This window comes from Octodon degus, unplaced genomic scaffold, assembly GCF_000260255.1.
Source record: "Octodon degus isolate 3935 unplaced genomic scaffold, OctDeg1.0 scaffold00117, whole genome shotgun sequence".
Classification (NCBI taxonomy): Eukaryota; Metazoa; Chordata; class Mammalia; order Rodentia; family Octodontidae; genus Octodon; species Octodon degus.
The window spans coordinates 8,449,121-8,472,809 of record NW_004524693.1 but is presented as its reverse complement, the minus strand read 5'-3'; the positions used below and the strand labels follow the sequence as shown (position 1 = coordinate 8,472,809).

Below are 23,689 nucleotides of genomic sequence, written 5' to 3'. Positions count from 1 at the left end.
TGATGAGGACCAGAGTTTGATATTCAAAGTTGAAAAAATAAAAATACTTCTGTAATTTCTATCTCTCTTCTGAGAAAGAACTAAGAATGACAGAAGTCTCTTTCTCAATGTGATAATTACTGGCACTGTAGCTGTTGAAAGTAGATCTCACCTACTGTACCATGCTATGTTGTGTTGTGTTATGTTATGTTATGTTTTATATGTAGAACAAAGGTTGCTAGCCAAATCTGACCTGTGTCTTGTTTTTCAGGCTTTTTGTGGAGACAGGGAAGCCAAAAAAAATCCTAATACAAGTAACTTCCATCAAGCACATCGTTAAAGCTCTGTTGTTTACATCCCTACTCTCTGGTATCAGGATGGGGACGGGATCTGAAAAAAGGATATACACAGTGTATGTCAGGATTAGTGAACCTGACAGTCCTCAGGATGACTCAGTGGAAAGTTGCTTAAGTGCTTGCTCAAAATGATTCACTGCCCAGAGAGTCCGTGGCAAGTCAGATTCTTAGACTAACTAGATGGTATGTCTTGTCTACCTCCTTGAACTCAGCAGAGGGCAAAGATGCAGGCTCTAAGTAAGGAAGCATGTGCTTGGAGGGTCTAATGAGGGTCTTGGCCTGCTGGATTTGGCCTCTGTTGTGGTTCCTGGCTGCTTTCCAGGGGTGGGGGTGTATATGGCGTGGCTGGAATGCTAGGAATCCTGGGCTGGCTTAGGGAGCACTCCAATTGGCTTGGTGTTCTATATGCTCCAAAGACTTTCTCCACTGTCCTTGGCATCCAATAACTATACTTGAACTAGAGAATTTTAGGGCTGGGTGGGTCCCTGGAAGCTTTCTATCTCTGTACCACATCACTCCTTCATTAGGTGGCACCAGCAAATGAGCAGGCCATTCCACTATAGTCGGGACCCAAGCTGCTTGCCTCCTTGCCTCAGTCTGGCTCTTGGCAGGGCTGCCCAGAGAAGCCAGCTGCCTGGATGAAATTCAGCCTTTGGTGGCTATTAACAGGTTTTCTGTCAATTCAGCTATTGCTGAGTTATTGTTGGTTGGCTGAGAGTTGGGAGCAAAGGGCTGGAGTGGTAAAAAGAGAAGAGAAAGATGTAAAGGTATTTTACTTGTATCTATGATATGAATAATCTCCCTTTTTAGCAGCTGAGTAGATTAGTTTGGACTAGATCTTTTCTCTCATTTTCTAATGTGCCCAAGAGCCTAGGCTCCCCGGCCCTATCTGTAGCACCATGGGGTTTAGGTTGTGGAAAGGTAGAGAAGGGAAGAAGTTATGTGTTATCTCTGGTTCCCATAAAGTCTAGAGAATTTACAATCCAGAGGAACCTCCAACCCAAGTATGACATCCCTTTCACTAGCCTGTTGGGCAGCCTCCCAGTGTTCTCCAGCTTAAAAGTGACCAGCTACATAGGCCACAGTTACATTCAGAGGTCGCAATTCCCTGGGCATGAGCTCTGGTCTACTCAAAGGAACTAAGACAGAAACAGAGATTCTTGAAAAACAACATAGAAGATAACAGGCAACAGGGCAGCCTTAGAAAATTAATTCAGTCCATAAACATTTGTTCAGAGCCTACTTTGTGCCTTGGCACATGAGATAAATATAGACTTTGGCTCCAAATTGCTTCCAAATGTCAAGGGTGAATCTTAGTTATAAGCAGTGAAGATAGTGAGCAGGAGGAGGGTATTTAACTCTTTTAAGTCTTATCTGCAAAGCAGATGTAATAGAAGCACAATCCAGGAGGCAGTGTGACCTAGACATAGGCTCACCTAATATTACTAATAATTGTAGCTTCAGGTAAGTCACAGAGACTTCCTGTTTTTCTATTAGTCAAATGTTGGGATAAGGAACTAGAAAAAGCTGTCTTTAAACTACAATTTTCTTGGGGCTGGTGAGATGACTCAGTGGTCTAAAGCACCTACTTAGAACAAGCTTAGCAAAGCACAGGGACCACGGTTCAATCCCCCAGCACCACATGCCAGCCAGCCCCGCCCCCTGGCGGGCTGAGCTGGCCACACACACACACACACACACACACACACACACACACACACACAAAATAAAAAAAATAAACTACAATTTTCTGCAGCTATAGAATACATGATCCCTGCCCATAAGAAGTTTATGATCAATATGCAAGACACTAAACAAATGGATGCAAGGTCCAAAATTGAATTCAACACTAAACAAAATGAAGCACAAAAGTATCCAATGAATGGAACAAGGTGTGCCTCACATTCCAGCCACCTCACTAGTTATATGTGTCCATTTTCACTTCAACTACTTAATATAAATACAATTTAAATGCACTTGTCTCATGACAGTAACTTCTCAGGTGTGTGACAGTCATAGCACTAGTGGGCACTAAAAGGATATACACATAAAGTCTACTTTCATCATTACATAAAGCTCTTTTGAACAGTGTGGTAAAGACAGCATGTAGCAAAGATGCCTAGAAAACACAGAACTGCCCAGCTCCAAGCCTCCTAAAGCTGGTCTCATCGTGGCTATTTAGCTGTGACCAGTGCCTGCACTCTGTGCTGGTGTTGGACTCTGCTTCTGGTCATGATTTCAGCCCTGTTGAGGCCGCTCTGTACTTTCCATTTATCTTCCCCAGGGCATTCAAGAAAGCCATGCCATCCACCTCTGTCATGAAAAATTCCCCTTTAAGCAGATCTATGAATAATCTAGGTAATCCCCAAATCCATGCATCTTTTAGAATTCCCTTAGCTATTTACTCAAGGGATATTAGAGCCAAAGTCCCACAGAGGCCAGGTGAATTGATCAATGAAAATCAGCCTTATACTTATCAGTCAGGAGAAGCAAGTATGGTCAGGAATGAAGAGAAAGTCCTTATATGCTCCCTCAGCAGCACTATTAATAACATGGAAAAAAATATCCAATGTCATCTTGAAGACTGATTTCAAATGAAAACAAAGCAAATAAAGGAAACCAAAACAAAGGAACAGCAAGACAAGCACAAGGGCTCCCCAGGGTCCCTCTACTCTAGCTTGTGGGATGGGCAAGTGTGAGAATGTTCCAGAGTGTACATGACAGTTCCATGTACACGACTGGTGCTGGTGGTGCACGGATGAGCACAACTGCAGCATTTCCAGGTCAAACAAGCCTCTGATTCACAGAAGAAGTCGCTCTTATTTTGGTGACAAGAGAAGAATGTAATTTTTGTCAAACAATCTCATGTCCAATTCCTCTAAAAGGGAGAAGGGAGGATGGTGTCATAACACAGAGAGTGTTAATGGCTGCTATTTTAACAATCTAAACTTACTGCCCCAGGGCGCCAGTAGAAGCTAAACAGTCTTACTGCAAAGGATGCAATTTTTAAAAATCAAATAAATAGCTGAAGGCACACTCACACTGAACTTGTGCCCAATTCTGTGTCAATCAACAAATTTCCATTGAATCCTGGACAAGCCAACTCCTCTTGCAAAGAGAACACAGGAAACCTTGTAAGTTCAGTTTGGGGGCAGCTGGATGATCTTATGTATCCTACCCTTTCCAGTTATTTTTCCCTCCTCTCTTGCTCCTTCCTTCTCCAGTTAAGACCTTTGTTCCTTAATCCAGGCCCTCCAAATTTAATTTCTTTCTAATGCATCTCCCTGACTCTGGCCCAAGTGCTATGGGTCTTTGATTTTGTGTTCTAATATATGAGGACAGACCTGTTGACCTGTACCTTAAGGCAGATCTTTTTTGTGAAACAGCTGTCCACCTTCCACATGTTCCAAAGTGGAGGCAAACTACATAATGTAGTCATGTTATGGCTTCAGATGGCATGCCTATGTTCTGATAACATACTGAAAAATTAAATTGTCTCATTGTTAGTTCGTGGGCCTCAGTGCATATTTGCAGCTAGCCAGACTCAACCACTAGGTTTGAGCATAAAGTCTTCATTTCCATTCTGGCCAATGTGTTTGCAGTATTGCACACTGACTCTGGCCCTGCTCCCTGAAACATTGCCAACAAGTGCTGGAATTTATGGAGGGCATGTAATGGATGAGGCATTGTACTAAGCCTTTACCTATCATAATTCAGTCCACCTCACAACAGTCCTCTGAGGTATGAGCTATTATGATCCTCTTTTATATATGTACTTCATTCACATGCTCACACCCACTCTCACTTTCATCAAGTGTATGAAAAATGGATGAAGCCCTTTTCCCCATCTAGTGTTCAGCTCTTTAAGGTACACTTCCCAGTTTTCCCACTAACAACTGGAATTCTAACTTTTGTAAATTCTTATAGTTCACCATTGCTTCTTTCTCTGATTAAAAGCAAAACTTTTTGGAAGGAGTGACAGCCTCATTGCTATCAGGTTTTAGTGACTATGTGACATGTCAGTGGCTAGAGAGAGATCAGGATGGAGGAAACTATAACACAAGCAAATAAATTCAAGATTTCTGAAAATACTAAAAGCACGCTTCCTACTTTTTCAATAGGCTGACTCTACAAAGTAATATCTAACCATAGGATTGGAAGGCTCCCTGAGATGACCACCATTGCTCTGATTTTTCCAGCCTTCTTCCTGTTACTCAGAGCACATCCAACTGCAGTCTCAGGTCACACACATGGTTTTTTGAATGTGGCTCCCCCAACTCCCTGTTTGTCTGGCAAAGTTCTATTTCTCTGTCAGAACTCAGCTTTCATGCTGACTTCTTTCTCAGGCTTTATCTCAATCCTGCCTGTTACAGATGGCCTCTCTTCTCCCCTCCCTTTTCCTTTACATGCCTTGTCCACACCTCTACTAGAGTACTTGTGTTTTCTACTTTAGCAATCTCAGTATGCCTGTTGCCTCCACTATACCATGAGCTCCATGAGACAGGGACTCTGGGCAGGCTCCAAAGCCTGCATTCTGTAAATGTTTGTCTTTCTCAGCAGGGTCATCATTGGAATTTTGTGGGGGACACTTCTTACTGAATTGTATTTCTACTCATTATAGAATATTCCACATCCCTATTTCTACCCACTAAATGCCAATGACATTCACTGTCATATCGTTCTGACAACCAAACCAGTTCTAAAACCCTGGAGAAGGGAAGGGGCTGAGCCTCCTTGTTTTGCAAGTAGTATTACAACAATAGCTATTTTCTCTAATCTCAGTCGTCTGAGGGGCTCCTTGAAATAGTGTCATGTTGTGCTCCTACAAGAGGTGATGGGTGACAGGCTCTAGCCAAAACATGCATTTGTAAGCAAGAAATGACTGGAACAGTTTAGGCCAACAAATAGGTCTTATGGCAGCCTAATCAGCACACCATAGTACCAAGCAGAGATTCCTGCTCACAGTTTTCATGATTTAGGAGGGGTGAGAGGTCAGATTGAACCAAAACAAAATTCCCTTCAGTTTTCAAGACAGTGAATCGATTTTTACCCTGTATTTGAATGGATTCTCACATTACCCATGCTCCTGATAAGGGCTTATTTGTTAACATTTTGTGCAACACACTCACTAAAGGCAACCTTAGCAATCTAATCAGAAGAAAACCAAAAGCCAAGGCAAAGGTGCTGCAACTGATATTATGTCTTCCACCAAACAGTCATTAAACTTCTAACTTGCTTCCTTTAATCACTCTACATTGTTTTCTGAAGCTGGAGACAAATAGCTAGTGTCTGGTTATGCAGCTGCAATCACAGGTCTGTATGGGGACAAGTACCAAAATGTAAGGTTTCAGCTTTGCCCATGGTGCTGACATGCCTAATCTGAAGCTCTCAGATCTAGATATCTTCTTTCCAGTACTAAACACTGTATAGCTTTGGTACACTTAATTTCCTTTTCAAAGCAACTTTCCAAATCGACCTTTCTGCTCACTGGCAATGCAAACCTTAGAAAGGTAGGTATATCATTAATTTTACAAATTGAGAAAACAAGCATCAGGGGGAACTGATGCAGTCTGTGAACACTCTGCAGTAAAGTGGGGGGACAGCATGACTAGATTTCATCCCATGGTAGCACAACTCACTACCAGTTTGGAAAGGAAATGCATAACCCACAGGACCAAAGCTCTCTCTTCTTTCAACAAGAAGTCCTAATCGACCGGAACAGCTTGTAGTCCAGTAGGACCTATGATCATGATCTAAGCTAGGATCTAAATGATTTCATCCTATCAACAGATGCTGCGCACTGTTGCTTGGAGATCAAACTCCCAAATTCTCCAAATACCTTCTTACTAATTCTAAGGTCCTATGTAGGGGATGGAGATAGCCTTTTGTAGACTTTGGTACTTTTCTTCTTGATACAAAAATAAATAGTAAATAAAGGCTCACCCCAATACCAGGAAGATAAAAATGGTGAAAATAATTAGCCAGTATTAACAGCCCCTACACAACTAAATGCATAGAGACACTCATGTGCATGGTTACACTCTTTCAAGGTCTTCTGATAACATTTACTTTCAATCATAATGACTCCAAACAAATGAAAACTAAATGTCATTAAAACATATAATTGGAAGCATACATACAGAAAACATGAATGTAAGGGTGAACTGATTATAAGGCAAGCACCCATGTGACCACCATGTAGATACAGAGGCACTTGCCAATACCCTGTCTCCCCACTGGCAGTCACTAGTATGTTGACTCCTATGGTAGACATTTCCTTGCTTCTCTGTGCCATTTTTTTCACCTTTATACAGATCTCTAACAGCATAATTTAATTTGGCCTGCTTGCAACCTTATGTTGTATACATTTCTACATTTTATATATGGCTTTTACTTACCATTAAGCTTAAGCTGGAAGATACTGACTTAAATGAAAAATACTGCCCTGATCTTTGTCTAAAACCACCTCCTTTTGATGAATTTTCTAATGCTGAAGTTCATTTTTGCCCATTTTCCCCTTGTGGAGCCAGAAAGAACAAGTCATTTATCTTTCTGAAGCCTGTTGAAGTCCCCTCAGTCTTTCTTTCAACAGGTTCAGTAATTACAGTTTTCCTTCAACATTGCCTCAACGGTTTGATTCTCTAATCCTTTAATAATTTTTCTATAATAAAATTACATTGAATGGCTCCAGACAGGATTTTTTTTTTACAAAGAAATCACAGAGGAGGCCGTTTTGGAAATGTACTTTTGACAAAGGGAAACAGTGATACATTTCTACCACTATATTTCTCTGTAATGAAATAACAAAAGCTGTTGGTAATCTTCTCCTAATATATCATGTTCTCTGAAGTTCCCTGGGAAACATTATGAAGAATGTGCCTGTCATTCAAAAATCAGCATCTCATAAGTCATTAATGTTAGTTATTTCTTGTCATGCCTGTCACTGTCAGAAGCAATGTGGTTTCTGGAATCTTTCTCATCCTACAAAACACGTGCTTTGAAAATCAGGAGTTGCTAGATTTTTTTTTGTGGTATTGGGATCAAACTTGGGGTGTTGCACTTGAAAGGCTGGTACTTATGCTGCTGAGCTATATTCCCAGACCTAGATTTTTCTGATACCCCTTGATTTTTCTCCTGACATCGCTTTCATACTTCCATTGTCAACCTCTTCTCATCTCTCCTCTCCATTTAAAAAGAGATATACCTTCATAGATGAACCTTGTGAAATAAGTCAATAACAGAAGATTAAATACTGGTCATGCTTCCACTTACACTAGGTATCTAGAGTAGTCTCATTCACAGAGACAGAAAATTGTCTGAAGCTGGGGAAAGGGGGAGTGGGGTCTTTGTGTTGAATGGGTATTTGGGGATATGAAAAAGTTCTAAAGATGGATGGTGGTGATGATTTTACAATAACATGAAAGTAATTGATACCACTAAACTGTACATTTAAAAATGGCCTAAGTGCCAATTTTATTGTATGTATATTTTACCATGATAAAATAATAAAAATTTAAAAAGAATAAGGAAGAAATAAAACAAAGACATGAAAAAACAAAGATAAATGCCACCTTTCCCTTATCTCCTTTTCTTTATGCTCATTTATCTACTAGTATAATAAATAAATACATTATATAAATGATACACTTTTGTGTGGCCAAAAATGAAGTCCTGTGAGATGTCAGATTTTGTTTTATTTTACTTTTATGCATTTGGTACATGGTCTTACCATACAGCTCTGAATCAAGAGCCAGATTTTGGAGCAGATTTGAATAATTTCTGCCCTATATATGCCAGTTTCTAAAATCACTTTTAGCAAATAGCTGATAGTGTAAAAGTCTAAATGCAAGTTTCAGACAAAATCAATCTAATAGAGACTATTATTTGCCCTATTGGCTGCAAATATCTGAGATACTCTTTGAGTTGTAGTTATTTTGCATCAAAACCCTGAATTGGAAACCATTTGGCTCTAGGCTACAGATAGCATAAATATTCAGTTACTTCAAAAACATACTGGTTTTAAATTAATACTCCCTAAATAAAAAACTTGAGAGCTGAAAATTCATCCTAGAAACCACTATATTCTCTGCCATGAAAAAATAACTTATCCTGAATACTAGGGAAAAGGGGTGCTGCGCTCCACCAGTGGAGAAGAGACAGCCTGACTCTCAAGGTTTTCTTTCAACTCTCTGTCCCCCACACTGCTTCTAGGTACCCAGCCCAGTGAGTAGCTTCAGGAACTTTTCCATAAACATATGCCCCCTTCTTATATAATCAAGATTCCTATACAACTTTCTATATCCTGCATTTAAACAACATTAAAAATTATTACTAAGAGTTGAATTACCACTTTCTAACACAGATGAATAAAGGTATGAGGAATAAAGCCTACAAAAAAGATGAACTTGAAGTAATGATCACTTCAGGTACCTTCAACTTGGCGGGCAAGTGGAAGTGCAGCTAAGCAGAGCTGACCTGATATCTCAAAGCTTTTGGAATCAAATGTCACAGGCAATCAAGGCAATAATCACCTCCTCTGCTCACTTAACTAGAAATCCAGCCCTGGTCCAAGGGTTAGCCCTGCTCCTAGGTTGAAAGCCCCCTGAATGATACTGTCTTAATCCTTTCTTTAAAATACCTTAGATGTGATGATTATTTCAAACTATGTTGAAAACAGACTAAGCTGAAAAAACTGACTTTATTTCAAACTATGTTGATTACTTTCCCCTTTGAGAGTTTCATTTGTTTATCAGCAGAAATTCCTGGGCTAATTCCGAGAAATGCCATTCATTTCTTGCCAACAAGTCATGAACAATGGGTGGGGTAGAAAGGGAAGCTCCCCATGGAGGGTCCTACTTTCTAAACCTAACAGCCAGGAACTCTGAATGTGCACGATAGCAGAATATAAAGGCTTTAGATAGGAGTTCTAGGAAAGCAGGGGAGGCAGGTCAAATGGACACACCGCACATTACTGTAGGGTTTGTCCCCAGAAATGCCACACAGACAAAATGTTCACAGGATGACTGTGCTTCCCATAATCAGTGAAACAATGTTGTCTGCCCTTTGCAGAGTCCTCGGACCTTCTTTTACAGGTTCATACTTAAGAGTGCTTCATGGCTTCTCTTGAACTCCTTTCTGTTTCACTTGGGCCTCATTCAGTACTGCATTTTCCAGGCTAAGTGATCACAATATATATGGTGCTTGTTTTATATGTATAACACTCACTTGAGCCCAGATGAATCAGAACTTTTAGGGTACACCCTGGGAGTCAACATTTTTTTCAAATCCTCCAAGGTTATGCTTAAGCACATTAAAGTGTGAATAGCGTTAGTTTAGGATCTCATGCAAAAATGAGCTGCTATCCCAACAAAGTTCTCCAAACTAAGATATTGTATGTGCCTAAATCTATAACATAAATAATTTCTGAGAATTGAATGGTATAACTCAACAATTCCTTAAACATATACTAATGAACACTAATCCTGCAAAGTACTCTATAACAATTAGTGTATGCTAAGTTGAGAAAAATCCTACATCTTATATAATTATCTTGTACATTAGTAGCTTCATTATGTTGCAGGCAGCCGAGTTAGATAGAAATATTATAGGCAGTTAGACAGGGGCAGGCTCTCAGAGGAGATACCACAGAAGACAAGATATCTTGCAACACTGGGAGGGATGGATGCTCCCGCTGTGGGCCAGACAGACCTAAAGACCAGAGATCAAACAAATGGTGACCTCCCTAAAGATTGCATGGTTTTACTCTATAAAAGTCCTGTAAGAGACAGCTTCCCAGAGACAACCCACTTGGGCCCCCCTCCTGTCACTCTCTTGGACAGGAGCTTGCTTTCCCTTGATAAATATATTCTGCTCATAACCTCCATTTGTTCCTAATATCCATTCTTCAGTTTTAGAGAACACGAACTCGTGCAGGTCAGGTCCAGAGATCATTGTTCTCTATGTCATTTGGAGGTTCCCTATATTGTTTGGAGGTCACCCACCAAAGTTCAGTTTTTCTCCCTGTATCAATAATACATAGTAATATAGCAAAGGCCCTGAGAAGTCCTGCATTGAAAGCACATTAAGTTTCTTTAATTCAGAAACTCTCAAATTACTTGGCCATATAAATGCTTTCCCTAGTAAACTCTATTACCACCCCATAAAATTTTATTCCTTAGAGCAAATCTTGAGAAATACTATCTAAACTCAGAAAAGAGATTATAATGATGGAGGCTGTTGAATATAGAATACAAATGAAAGATTGATTCAGGACTTATGGGGACTTCAGTGAAGTGTAATTTTCTTCATCTTTGGGAAGAGCCAGCTTCTGTTAATGTCCACAGAAAAAAAAGAGCATTTAGAAGCTCTGTTTTATCATAAACAGAAGGCTACATTTTTGCCTAAAAGACTTGTCCTTACATAACTTGAGTTTTTTGGCATACTTTCAGAAATCATTCTTTTTTAAAATAACTTACAGGATTTTCCAGAGACAACAATCGTGTCACCTGGTATGTTGCACATCAATTTCCTGGAAAAGGCTTAACCCATAATATACTGCAAAGTGTAGAGGACAAAGAGTTTGAGAAAAAACAATGGAAATAAAACATGGAATACAGATGAAGGGGTATAAGATCATGGTCTGTATAGACATGCGGGGTCTAGTGATCAACAGGAACATCTTCTAAGACAATCCTTAGGAACAGTGTGAGGACACCAATAGATGCAACAATATAGTAATGGTAATTTAGTGAGACCTCTGCTATGTAGAGATAACATCCCAAAATCTTTAGGCCTTTGCATAGCTTCGGCTCAAGAAAAGTTTTCGTTTGATTTTTAGTGATGGGAATCAGCACCGGGTCCCTGCACAACCAGGCAAATATTGTACCACTGAGTTATATCCCCAGTTCCTTTTCATTTTATTTTGAGACAGGATCTCACTGAATGACCCAGACTGCTATTTTATTTATTTATTTGTTTATTTTAAAGCACACCAATCTTTTGCAGGTAAAGAAATGGATCCTAACTGATCACTTTGTGTATTATACTTCTAACAGTCTCCTCAGTATTGAAAAAGGAATATTAATCAGCTATCATTGTAAAATAATAAAAGGAACCAACCTTTTCCATAAACACAGGAGGCAAGTGAATACATAATTTAGAAGAGAACAAAAAATCTAGATGATGGCAGCAGCAGCCCATCAGCAGCAGTCATGATGATGACAGGCAGCACATATTGATAGAAATAAGCTAAAAGATGGAATAGTCTTAAAATGTGGGAGAAATTATTCCGTAAGTTAAACATAGAATAACCACATGACCCCAAAATTCGACTCCTGGATATATAGCCATAGTTGAACAATGCCACATAGGACCTTGTACCGAAATTTCCATAGCAGTATCAAAAGTTAGAAACAACCCAAATGCCACCAACTGGTGAATTAATAAATGGAATAGTATAAATATATAATGGAATATTATTCAGCCATAAAAATAATGAAGTATTGGCATATGCTGCAAAATGAATAAGAGCCTTGAGAGTCTTGTGCTAAGTTAAAGAATCCAGAAGCAGAAAATCATGTCTTCCACTATATGATTCAATCCAGAATAGGTAAATCTACAGACATAAAGAAGATTCCTGGCTTCAAAGAGTGAGGGGGAAAGGAATAAGAAGCAACTGTATGATGTGCACACAGTTTCCTTTTGGGGTAGTGAAACATTTCAGGAACCAAATTAGTGGTGATGGCTGCACAATAAATGTTTCTTTCTTTCTTTCTTTCTTTCTTTTTTTTTTTTTTTTAGGAACCGGGGATTGAACTCAGGCCCTTGCACTTGCTAAGGAAGTGCTTATTCCACTGAGCCATCTCCCTAGCCCAATAAATGTTCTTAATTCCACTGAATTGCATATTTTAAATGATAATTTTTAAGTTAAGTGTGTGCTTTACCACAATAAAATAAATTGGTCATTGGGCTTCTGCCTTTAAAATCAGCTGAGGGAACAAAAAACTTCCCTTTTTGATTAGTGCATGACTAGACCTAAACCCTTGTTTATATAAATGTATGAGATAGGAAGAAAATGGAACAAAATAAACAGTTCAGTGTTGAAAAACAAAAAGTAAAAATGTATTCCAAGTAACCAAACAACTTTAAATTCTCTCTCTAATATAACCAACACTCAACAATGTAAATTTACCACCTCATATGCAGTCTTCCTTTCACAATATGGACTTGTACAATAAAATGCTTTCCACATCTGTGTTAAATAAGGGAATGAGTTGATATAAAAGAGAAATAGCATTTGTTTCTACATGATTTTTTCCAGCAAATTAATATTCTGCATCACCAACTGACAGCAGTGAAATCTGCCAAGTACAGTAATATTACTGAAATTTACAAGGCATGAAGAGATACAGTATTCTGTCTTATTTCCAACTATCTTTCATTTTTCCTTCTGGCTCAATCTAGCCACATGGTTTGGCTTTTAAGTGCTTATTACATGATTATTTCTTATATTTGTGCATTTTTCTCTCTTTATTATAGCAAAGAAACATGAATCTGTCTTACACCTTCTTCCTTCAAGCTAATGATTTTAAAAAGTGAAGTCTAGGTTACTTGTGAGTTTTTTATTTCAAATGTATGATTTTTTTAATGTGCTGATATTTTATTACTAGAGCTATTTTCTAAGCATTCTGAGTATAAATGCTCATAACTTTTGAGTGGTTTTCTTCAATCTCATCTTTTTCCTTAATCCATGTTAGTGTTCAGTATACAATTTTGCAGAATGTCAGGGTTTTCAGAATTTCGCACTTTAATAATATGCAAATATTAAAAATATCAAAATCACAATTTATATATTTTGCCTATGCTATAACTTTTGCAAATTTTTCTTCAAACTCTGGTGATATATCAACACATTTACAATGTTTGTAAAAGTTAGCATATTTTATAGATAAAACAAAACTTAATAGCTTAAAAATAGTACCTATTACACTATGGTAAAAATGTCTGCATTTTCTAGCTCACTCACAAACCAACTACTGTTAACAAAAAAAAGGGTATGGGGCTTCTTGCCTTTTCCTTATAGTACAGTGCACACTGAATCACTACAAAGGACATTTTCTTAAACTATCTGGAACTTAAAACACTGGTGTGATGGTTCCTCCATTGGTAAAACTGCAATGTTACTTTCCCTCTTAAAAACACATAGGACCAATGTTTCACACCTAAGTGAAAGGAAACACTGTGGATTAGGTCTTTGGTACCCAAATCAAATCAGTTATTTTGGCAATTTTATAAAAGCTTTTTAATAACTCATGAATGCTGCAATGCTTCCAAGAGAACCCAAATTTATTAATTCTAAAAAGCAAATTCTCAGAGGAATGACAGTAAAAACAACCTCTTAGATAATATCATGATTTATGTTTAAGTTCATAATCAGTATAAAAGTCATTTATGTCTTTATTTACTTACTTATTTATTTATTGTTCCCTTCCCTTTACTACTTATTCTCCCAAAAGGAAAGATAGAAAATTTCATTCTTTTTTTTAACTTTGGATATGTTTAGTGTCTAACTGATAGCTACCTAATGTTTTATATTAATTTTATTGAGAAAGAAAAGCAATGAGACAGTTTCAAAACAGGTTAGTAGGACAGTTACAATAATTAATACATTGCATATTATTGTCTTTGTAGTAGTTATTCATAGTATAAGATGCAGAGAAAATTTTATTCTTACAAATTTCTAGTTAAAGATACCACATGAAGTCCTACTTAGTGACTGGGGGATTTTTTTTTAATTATGTATTTAGTACAGGGTTTACAGGGTCTCATTACACAGATCAAGCTCTGATCCTCCTTTTTCAGCCTCCCAAGCACTGGTATTACAGGCACAATCCACCACGCCCAATCTCAGTCATCATCTCAGAGCACCCTGGGGACAGAGCCCGCATGGCATGGTGGGGATCATACTTTTCCACTATGGTTTAAACCCACTTGATTTGTTTTATCCTCAATAGAAAGAAAGAAAAGGTAGTCACATTCTGGTTCACTATGGCAGAGTGGATATGAAAAACCTCCATGCTCTTTTCCAAACAAAGAAGAGCAAATACCATGTGAAGCGAGAGAAAAGTTATAAAGCATAATGAAATTCTTTGTGGAGTAAAACACAAGAGAAAAGTGCAGGATTATATGGGCTAAAGCAGTATGCTACATTGGTAGCTAAAACTACATTCAGTTATTTCATGCTAGACAGCTAAAGAGGAACTACAGACTGTAAACTGTTTCCTGGGAAGCTGGAGTGTCCTGCACACACATAATAATTTGAGCATTTGGGTACCAGTCTGTGATTGTATTGAGAGGCAGTGGAAACTTTTGCATGACAGGCCAAATGGAAGCAAGTTGTTATTGGGGGAAATGCCCTACAAGAAACTTCTGAAACATTGAGCCAAAGTAAATTTTTCCTTCCTTACTTTGATTTTCTCAGGCATTTTTGTCATAGCAAGAGAAAGCTGACTAACACATCTGGGAACCAGGATCGGATATGAAAAGGAGCTGGCTTAGTTCTTTTTGCCCCAAATAACTCCCTAAAATGTCCAAAGAACACGGTTGTAGTTGAGGCATCAGTCAGGGACCTAACAGTGCATAAAGGAAACAGAGATAGAGACAGACAATCTAGGCAGAAGGCATTTAAACTGAGACAAAAATGCATAACCTGCTTTATAGTTAAGCCACAAAGCCTGAAGCACCCTTTATATAACGAAGGAATGGCTCATGAAAGGTAAAAATCTCTATGGATAATGAATGTCTAAAGCAAAAACTAGCAATCAAAGAAAATATCAGTACTAAGAAAATCTCTCAGGCACCATGGCAGAGGTCAGAATTTACCTCCAAAAATATAATTGTTGAAAAACCTGAAGTACGTATTAAATAAATTGCAAATACTGTACTTTAAAGAAATACGGAGACTAAGATCTCAAGAAATAATAAATGGGGATTACAAAACAGCAACATGTTGGTATCTTCTTTCTTTCTTTTTTTGTATTGGGAATTGAGCTCACGTTCTTGCACTTGCTAAGCAGGTGCTGTGCCACTGAGTTACATCTCAGGCCCCATGTACATATTTTTAAAATGATTTCAGAATATGGAAAAATATATAGTAAAGTAAGAGAAGAGAAATAAACAATCCAGTTGATGGCCTAAGTACTGTGGATGAAAAGACTTTGCAAATTGGAGGATATAGAGTATATCAAGAAGTTAAAAATAACGGTGCCATTAAGAGACATAAAAGATACATGAAACAAAACCTATCTCAAAGAAAATGTTGAGCGGCTGGGGAGATAGCTCAGTAGTATAAGCACTTGCCTGGCAAGTGCAAGGGCCTGAGTTCAATCCCAGGTCCCGGAAAAAAAAAAAAGGTAACGTTGAAAATGAGAACAAAACTAATAACTAAAATGGAAGAGAACTTGAAGTACTTTGTCTGAAAAAATATGCTGAGGACATTAAAGACACAAATCACACATCTATGCATCTCTTTTTATACACCAAAGAAGAATAGAGACCTTTAAAAGCTAGAAGGGAAAGCAAAAAGATTTACAAGAGCAGCATAACTGAAGAGTTGACTTCTTATCCAGAAAGCAACGTCAGCAAACCATTCAGGCATTTTCAAAGTGCTGATGAAAAATGAAGATAATTGTACTACTAATAAAGTAATAATACTATTAATTTCTATTAAAACATTGAAAGGAACAGTTTGAACTCACATTGATCAATTTTACATGCCTGTATCTTATAATCTGAGTAACAATATACAATAACCATAGTTAATTTTCTATTATCTTGTTTTGAAATTTATGTATCATTGTTTTTATTTTCTTTCTTTAAAATTAAGAAGAGAAAAATGGACTTGCACTTATAATTTTATGCTTAGTTATATTATCTTTCAAAAATAAAAACCAAGAGGAGTCAGAGTTATAGCTCAGCAGCTTAAGCACTTCTTGGCAAGCAAAAGGTCCTGAGTTTGATCCCTGTTATTAAAAAATAAATAAATAAATAAATAAATGTACAATACATTATTACATATAAGGATGAGAATTTTAGTACCATTATCCACAGAAATAACTTGTATCATTAAGCAGAAAAACAACAAACTAACAAAGAGAACTGCAAGAGAATGAAGAAAAACGAAAAGCTTATTTTTATACACCATCAAAAATTATTTCTTATTTTCTCCCCGATGGGTCTTATATTAACAGGTTTTTTCCTCCTTAAATTGTTGCCGACATATAATTTCTCCTTTCTTCCAAAACCTGATACTTACCAGTTGCATTCTAGGCAGACGCAGTAGTTTATTGGCACATTCCATTCTGTGCTCTGTCGCCCTATGCTGTATGCCAGGGTCATGCCTCACTCTTCTACCTATGGAAAATCAATCTCTACATTCTGCTTTTGTTAAGTTCCTATAAAATTAGACCACTTTTGAAGACATCTTTGAAACAATGTTTTTATAAATCTATTTGAGAGGTTACCTGGTAGGTTGAAAAAAAAAGCTCTGAAAAAAAAAAAAGAAAAAGAAAAAGAAGCTCTGTAGAGTAGCTGTTTTCAGAAATATTGCTTGTTTACCAGAGCCCCTCATTTTACCAAATCCTTAGAATTCAGTTTAAGTAAAAACAAATACACACAAAATTGATAAACCTCATTCAGGACTTTATTCTACAAAACAATTTTAATTTGGTCTTATATCATCTAGGCAATTTTTCACATCTTAAAACATACACTGTATAATCATCAGTCCTGAGAATGATAAACCTGTGTTATGGTATCATATTTGCTACCTGTAAAATGCCTCTGTTCATTAATATGTATATATAAATGTAGTATACAGCATAAAAGAGAATCAACAGAAATACCAAATAAGGAATAGCAATAAAGCTATGGATTCTCAGAAAACATTTACATCTATACATAATTACTCCAACAATTGAGATCAGTTTAAAAGGGTTCATTGACTTCCTAAAGTCCACTTAGGTACCATAACTTAAAAATTTCCATCACAGAGAGAAGTAGAATTGACTTCCAAGATGGCAAGGTTTCTATTTGGCAGATTAGCACTGCCTTTGAGCCCACACATATTTTTTGAAACATTCCATATTCTATTCCTTTGCTATTGGAACTAGACTGTAGTCAGATTTGAACACAGTACCACTGAGTGAGTCTCTGCCTCAGAAAAATACCGTAACCACAAAATGTGTAAGTAGATCTAATAGCCCAGTCTCTGCCTGGCTCCCGAGCCCCTTAGAACTGCTTTTTAACACTGTGTACATAGTAACTGTGCAGTCTCAAGGGCAGCACTATTCAGCAGGAATGCAGCTTTATACTGTCATAAAACTCACTTGTTTAACTCCTTTTATTTATGAGCAACCCCCCCAGCATTCTAAAGCTATTCTTGGATGGAATTGTAGCACTAATTACAAAGGACACGTGCCACAATGCTACCATTCCCCTGATGATCACTGCTGTGGCAGGAAGAGGCTGTTTATGGCAGAAAATAATCTGTGTGATTCCCTTACCTCAATTTATATGTCCCTTCAAAAGATTAGAAATCCAGTGAAAATTTGCTAGTGGGTACCCAGTAAGGTATTACAACCTAATAGTTAGGGCCCAGTTTGAGTTGCTTAAAAGTATACTATTGTTACTTCTGTCTGGAAGGTTCCACGGGGGGGGAACTAAGAAGGGGGGTTAGGTTAAGTGAAAGTGGAGACAGAAGAAACAGAGCTGGGAAAGAAAGAGGCAAACTGGTTTACCTGGGCAGCGAGGGCAGCACAGATGAGGAACATGCACAGGAGAGAGGCAATGAAGATTTGGACATCTGACTCGGCTGCAAAGCACATTCCCATTCTAAAAGAGAAAAGTACCAAGAAAAAAATAAATGTCTTTCAAAGGTCACTGGGATCATGCCATTTTGGGAAACAGTCATGCAGGGACTCACGCAGGCAGTGAATAACACATTCCCAAGAAATTGAATGCAGTCAGCATTTTCATTCCTCTCCTCATCATTAGCACCTCTGCTTAGTTCCTTGATGGCTTACTGACATATTTTTCTAAGGGATCATTGTTGCTTCAGTTTTAAAGCATCCTATTTAACTGTGGGAAGCTTCTTCTGGCCTGGCTCAGTGACATTTCTACCTTTCCCTAGTTCCAGCTGCATGCCATTTCCAAGAGCCTAGTCTCATTTCATAATCACCTGCCCAATGTCACAGAAGGAAAAGGATAATGGGTCTCTTGAACTGTTACCCAAAACTGGGTAAAGGTATCTCCCTAGCATATGGGTCCTGGAGTCTATATAACTCCATGGAATCCATGTAACTACCATGGCCTGGTAGACTGGCTCCTCTCCTTGTTTCCTTTTCAGCCAAAATTTTTCTTAAAACAAGCTAGAGTTGGGAATTGAGCTGATTAGCTAGTACCTGGGTGGGGCAATTGAGTCTCTTCCTGATTTAAAATTGTGTGATTCTTACTCTGACAGCTCTTGGCCATTGTTAGAACAATAGAAGACTTTTCAAATACACTTTATACTTACATTTTCTCATTCATAATTCATTTGAGGCAAGGGCTACTTATACTTGTCAAGCCATTGTAGAGGGAGAGATTGTGGAAGAGGATGGAGAAAGGAAGATGTCTAGTGTGTGAGCTGTTGTCACTAGGATCCTAGTAACATTTTCGCTGCCCTGCGCACATGAAAGCCTCAGCCCCAAGGGTGAGCTGTCCATCTCCAATGTGTTGGGTGAAGAATCTGACAAAATCATGCCATACCAGGAAGTTAATCAGTGTCTAGATGCTCTACTTAATACATGCCCTCACCACTTAAAGAGACAGTCCTCTTTTATCCAAATTGAAATCACCTCACCATGGCTCTTTTCTCTTTTCTTGTGTGTTTTCTAGAACAAATTCCTGCAATCCTGCATAGAGTATCTTTATGTATCACACGCTTCAGAACTAAGCAGTATCATTTGGAGTAGAGATCACTGAAACACAGCAGAAAACCTATCTCCAGGCTGAAATGTCAACTGAATCTCTAATGCTGTACAGTAAACTGTGTCCTAGAGTTTTGAGACCAATAATAATAATGAAAACCACAATAAGAACAATGACAGTGATGATAATAGTAGCTAACATATCTCCAAAATTTACCATGACCGAACAATGTTTTAAGTGATTTAAATGGATTAGTGAATTTAATCAAAACCACAACCTGATGAAATGGTAATATCATTATCTTATTTTAAAGAAAGGAAGCTGAAGGAATCCAAATTAGGTGAGGTATCCTGTTCAATATAACATGTTTCATAGGTGACAAATCCAAGGTCAGAACATTGGTCAGACTTAATATTGAAGTCTTATAGACACTTACTACCTGCCAATATTGCCTGAAGGTTAAATGTTCACATGTTTAAAATTCTGAAAGACCCAAATTCTACTAAAATGGCAAAAGCATCAACCTTATATGTGAGTGGTCCTGATCTGCCTGGGCTTCAGGGAGGTGTTGCAGTTCTTACACAAGGACTCAGTTAAGATTTAGTCTAACAACTTCTTTTTATATGTTCAGAATTCTCAATTATCAAGGTTTAGTAAAAGGCTTCCCTTCCCTATTGGCTTAGTTCAGCAGTTCTTGCTGGTGTATTTTGCAAGTAGTGATTATGACTCCAAGGAAACTTAGCCACATATGTGAACACTTTTGTCTGTCTCAACTGTGGTTATTGCCACTGTCACCTAGTGGACAGAAGACAGTGATATTGCTAAATACTCTACAATGAATAGGACAGCACCTCTAACAAAAAGAAAGCCTATCCCCAAAGGTCAATAGTGCAAAAGTTGAGAAACCCTGGCCTAATATTATAATAGAAGGTTATTAAAGAAAAAAAAACACAGTTGTGGTCTTGGGTCAAAACCATGAAAAGATGGAAAACCTGCTTTTTCTATGGCAAAGATGGCATTTAAGCTACTCTCTGAGTTACTGGACAGAAGCCAAGGCAAAGCTAAGAGAACTCTAATCCTTACAAGATATGGGCCAAGTTTCCTGAACTTTATACTTAATTAAAATTATTGTCTGAAACAATAATAGATGATAAAATACAGTGAACTAATTTATAATATGACCTAATCACTCTTACAATTTAAGCGCTATGTTGAGCTTCTTCTGAATATTGAGCTCTTTAGCTTCACCCACCATGTCCTACATGACTACCCTAAAGCATAGCAAATACCCAGAGATCCCATAAAAACTGAGAGAAACAGCAATAGAGGAAAAATTACAGGGCATGTTTCTTTTTCCTTACAACTTCCTTCTTAATTTCTTTCAGGGTTTTTTCACCCATGTTCTCTGGGTATCTAGGCATTGAAAATCTCTTAGCATGATGAGGAACAAACCAGGATATTGCATGCCATGTGGTAATGTACCTCTGAGCAGATGCAATTCACACAGTAAACCAACCCATAAGGTTCCAGGTAAGGATGCCATCTCTCACCCACTCTGTACTTCTTGTCTTGAAATACACAGTATGTCTCTGAATCTGGGAGGAAAAAATAGAGAACATGTCTGTTAGAAATCATGGACCAAGTCACAAAAATGCAAAGACAATCACGGATTCAATCCATCTTATTATATACACACCAAGGGAAAAGTGATAAAGAGCATTTATAGAATCCTTACTACTGGCTTGGTGTTTTACATGCTCTGCTTACTCTATCCTTACAAAGGCCAATAAAATAGGTACTACTCTTGAGTTACTTCATAGAGGAAGGAAATCAAGCCACATAAGTACAATTAGCCAAGATGAAAATCCAGGTTCATCTGATAGTTAAGGGTAAGTTTTATTGGTCTGGTACAATAGTAAGATAAAGGAGCATATAATGAATCTTTGCCTTAATGATTTGTGTTCCTTTTCTTTGGAAATGCAAACTAATGACTAAAATGAGTATGGGTCACAACATTCTCAGAGCTTCTTGGCAGTGGTGTATAAGCAATAGATTGCAAAGTTTGTATTGCAACTCTGTTACTGGCTTTGCCTGCACATGTTAACATCGTTCAATCACTGAAAAAATACTTGAGAACTTCCATTAGCCAAGCACTATGCTAACTGCTAAAGATAAAGTGAGCACAAATTTCTAAACACAGTCCCTGCTCCTCTCAGCTTACAGGCTTTCTCTCCCTTGAGTGACTCCAAATTAACACAAACCACAAATTTCCCTTTCTTAAGACAAATTTTGGGAACCAGCAGCTCATCTTGTTTGATGTTCCATTTAAGCATAGACCATATTGCTTGTCTATTTTACATGTCTTCACAGTCAGCTTCGTGAAAAGTAGGTAGCTTTGTTTACCTTTTCTGTATATGCATCATATGTCCTAGCACACTATAACTAAGCAAATAACGATTGATAAGCTGAATTTCCAAGGTAAATGGTTTATCCTCTAACGCTGTTCTTTTCTATCTCTTGCTTTCTATCATAGAAGATCATAATAAAGCATAACAAATGCATTAATTTTGCTCATTCCTTTAGAAGTTTCTGTGATCATTGGAATCAAAAGAAAAACACACACACATGAAATGGAGAGAATATGCTTTCAACTAATAAATAATAAAAAACTATTGGTACTGAAATATTTTTAATCATTCAGATTAACAAGCAGAAGAGCAATGACTCCAGTAGTAAAGTTATATAAGAAAATGAACAGGCAATCCAAAGAAGAAAAAGAAACAAGAAATGGATGTGAAATGATATTTAACCTCACTAGTAACCAAATTTAAACTACAATAAGATAAGTATGCTATGTTGCTTACTGCTTTAAAAACCTATGGCTCTTTCCTACTATCTGCAAGATTAATTCAAACTTTCCTTTCAGGTCTTTGTTTCCAACTTCTTCAGAAAATAAACTTTTAGGCAGAAAGTCTGCATTTTAGTCCTTATTAGCATTAGTTATGTAATACAGAGCAGCTCACTTAGACTATTAATTTCAGTGGGCAACATTATGAAATATGGATTCTGTTTTGCACAAATGTTGGAAGACTGAGTGGAACCCTTTTTAAAACTTAATGTCTTACAGTATGTAAAGTTAGTCTATATTTTTTGCTAATTAGTAAGGTAATGCATGCTTAATGTACACTGGAAACTTACACAAATACAAAAAGAATAACAATAAAATTATGTAAGCACAAAAAGAAAAGAAATAATATACATAATTGCAGTCTGAAACTATAACCACTTTTAAAATAATGATAGCCTATAGAACATGGACTGAACTTAGGCAGGCGTAGGGACTGGGCTCGATCCCTGGAGTGCCATGCCAGCCTCACCCCTGGTGCACACTGAGATAGCAATTGACACTAGATATAGTGGCATGTGCCTGTAATCCCAGCTCTTGGGAGACTGAAAACAGAAGCATCACTACAATTCTGATCTGTGTAGTGAGGCCCTGTAGATCCTGCACTAAATACATAACAAAAAATTTAAATAGAACATGGACTGAAGAAAAAAATGAATGGAAATTTAAAGAAATTATTTTGCAGTAAATGAAAATGTAAATGACAACAAATTCAAGGGATTCATCTAATCAAACATGTATAAAGAAATTCATAGTATTGAAATGTTAGAAATTGAGAAATGTATCATTTGAAACTGTAGGAACTAGTAAAATTTTAAAATTCTGTTTAATTTTTATTGCTTATTCTTTTTATTTACTTATTTTTTATTTTTAAAGAGAAAAAAAGATAAATATAAAAATGAAACTGAGTTTCTAAACAGTTTGGTAGGAAAGTTACAATAGTTGATACATTGCATGTTGTTGTCTTCCTAGCAGTTAGTTATTTAGAGTACTGGAGAGAGGCATGATATCTGCACCACACAATATTAGTACAAAAGTTTCTTTTCAATGAACTAAGAGAAACTATTTGTATAAGTTTCTTCTGTTTACATATATTTTTTTCCTTTTCTCTTTTTTCCCTTCCCTTTTCTCCCATCACAGTTCATCTATTCTTTTAAACGATTTCTTCCCAATTCACAATATGTATTGCACATTTTGGATCTTGTTTACTTGTTCATCTGCTCACACTAGTGAGACAATATGAAAAATATTACCAAAAAAAGAACTAGAAAAAAGGGCCAATAAACCCCAAAACAAAACAGAAAGAAAGACTAACAAAAGCAGAAATCAACAATACTGAAAACAGATTATCAGTGGATAAAATGAATGATATCAACAACAGAACTTAAAAAAAATTGGGGTATAACTATGAATGTCCATTTTGTATCTGTGTATTCAAAGTGGTTGGGATAGATATATAGTTGCATTCTCTTAATGAATAGAA

The 23,689-nt window shown here is 37.3% G+C and overlaps 1 protein-coding gene across 5 annotated transcripts in view; it reads right to left on the bottom strand.

Annotated features, from left to right (window-relative positions):
* Positions 1-23,689, bottom strand: part of Chrdl1 (chordin like 1) — a 164,538-nt gene that overhangs the window by 104,822 nt on the left and 36,027 nt on the right. For all 5 annotated transcript variants that reach the window (XM_004640032.2, XM_023699922.1, XM_023699921.1 and 2 more), the window contains exons 3-4: positions 20,784-20,896; positions 18,131-18,224 (exon numbers count right to left, since the gene is read on the bottom strand). In XM_004640032.2, coding sequence (XP_004640089.1) covers positions 18,131-18,224; positions 20,784-20,896 — 207 coding nt within the window. The remainder of the gene's footprint in view (positions 1-18,130; positions 18,225-20,783; positions 20,897-23,689) is intronic.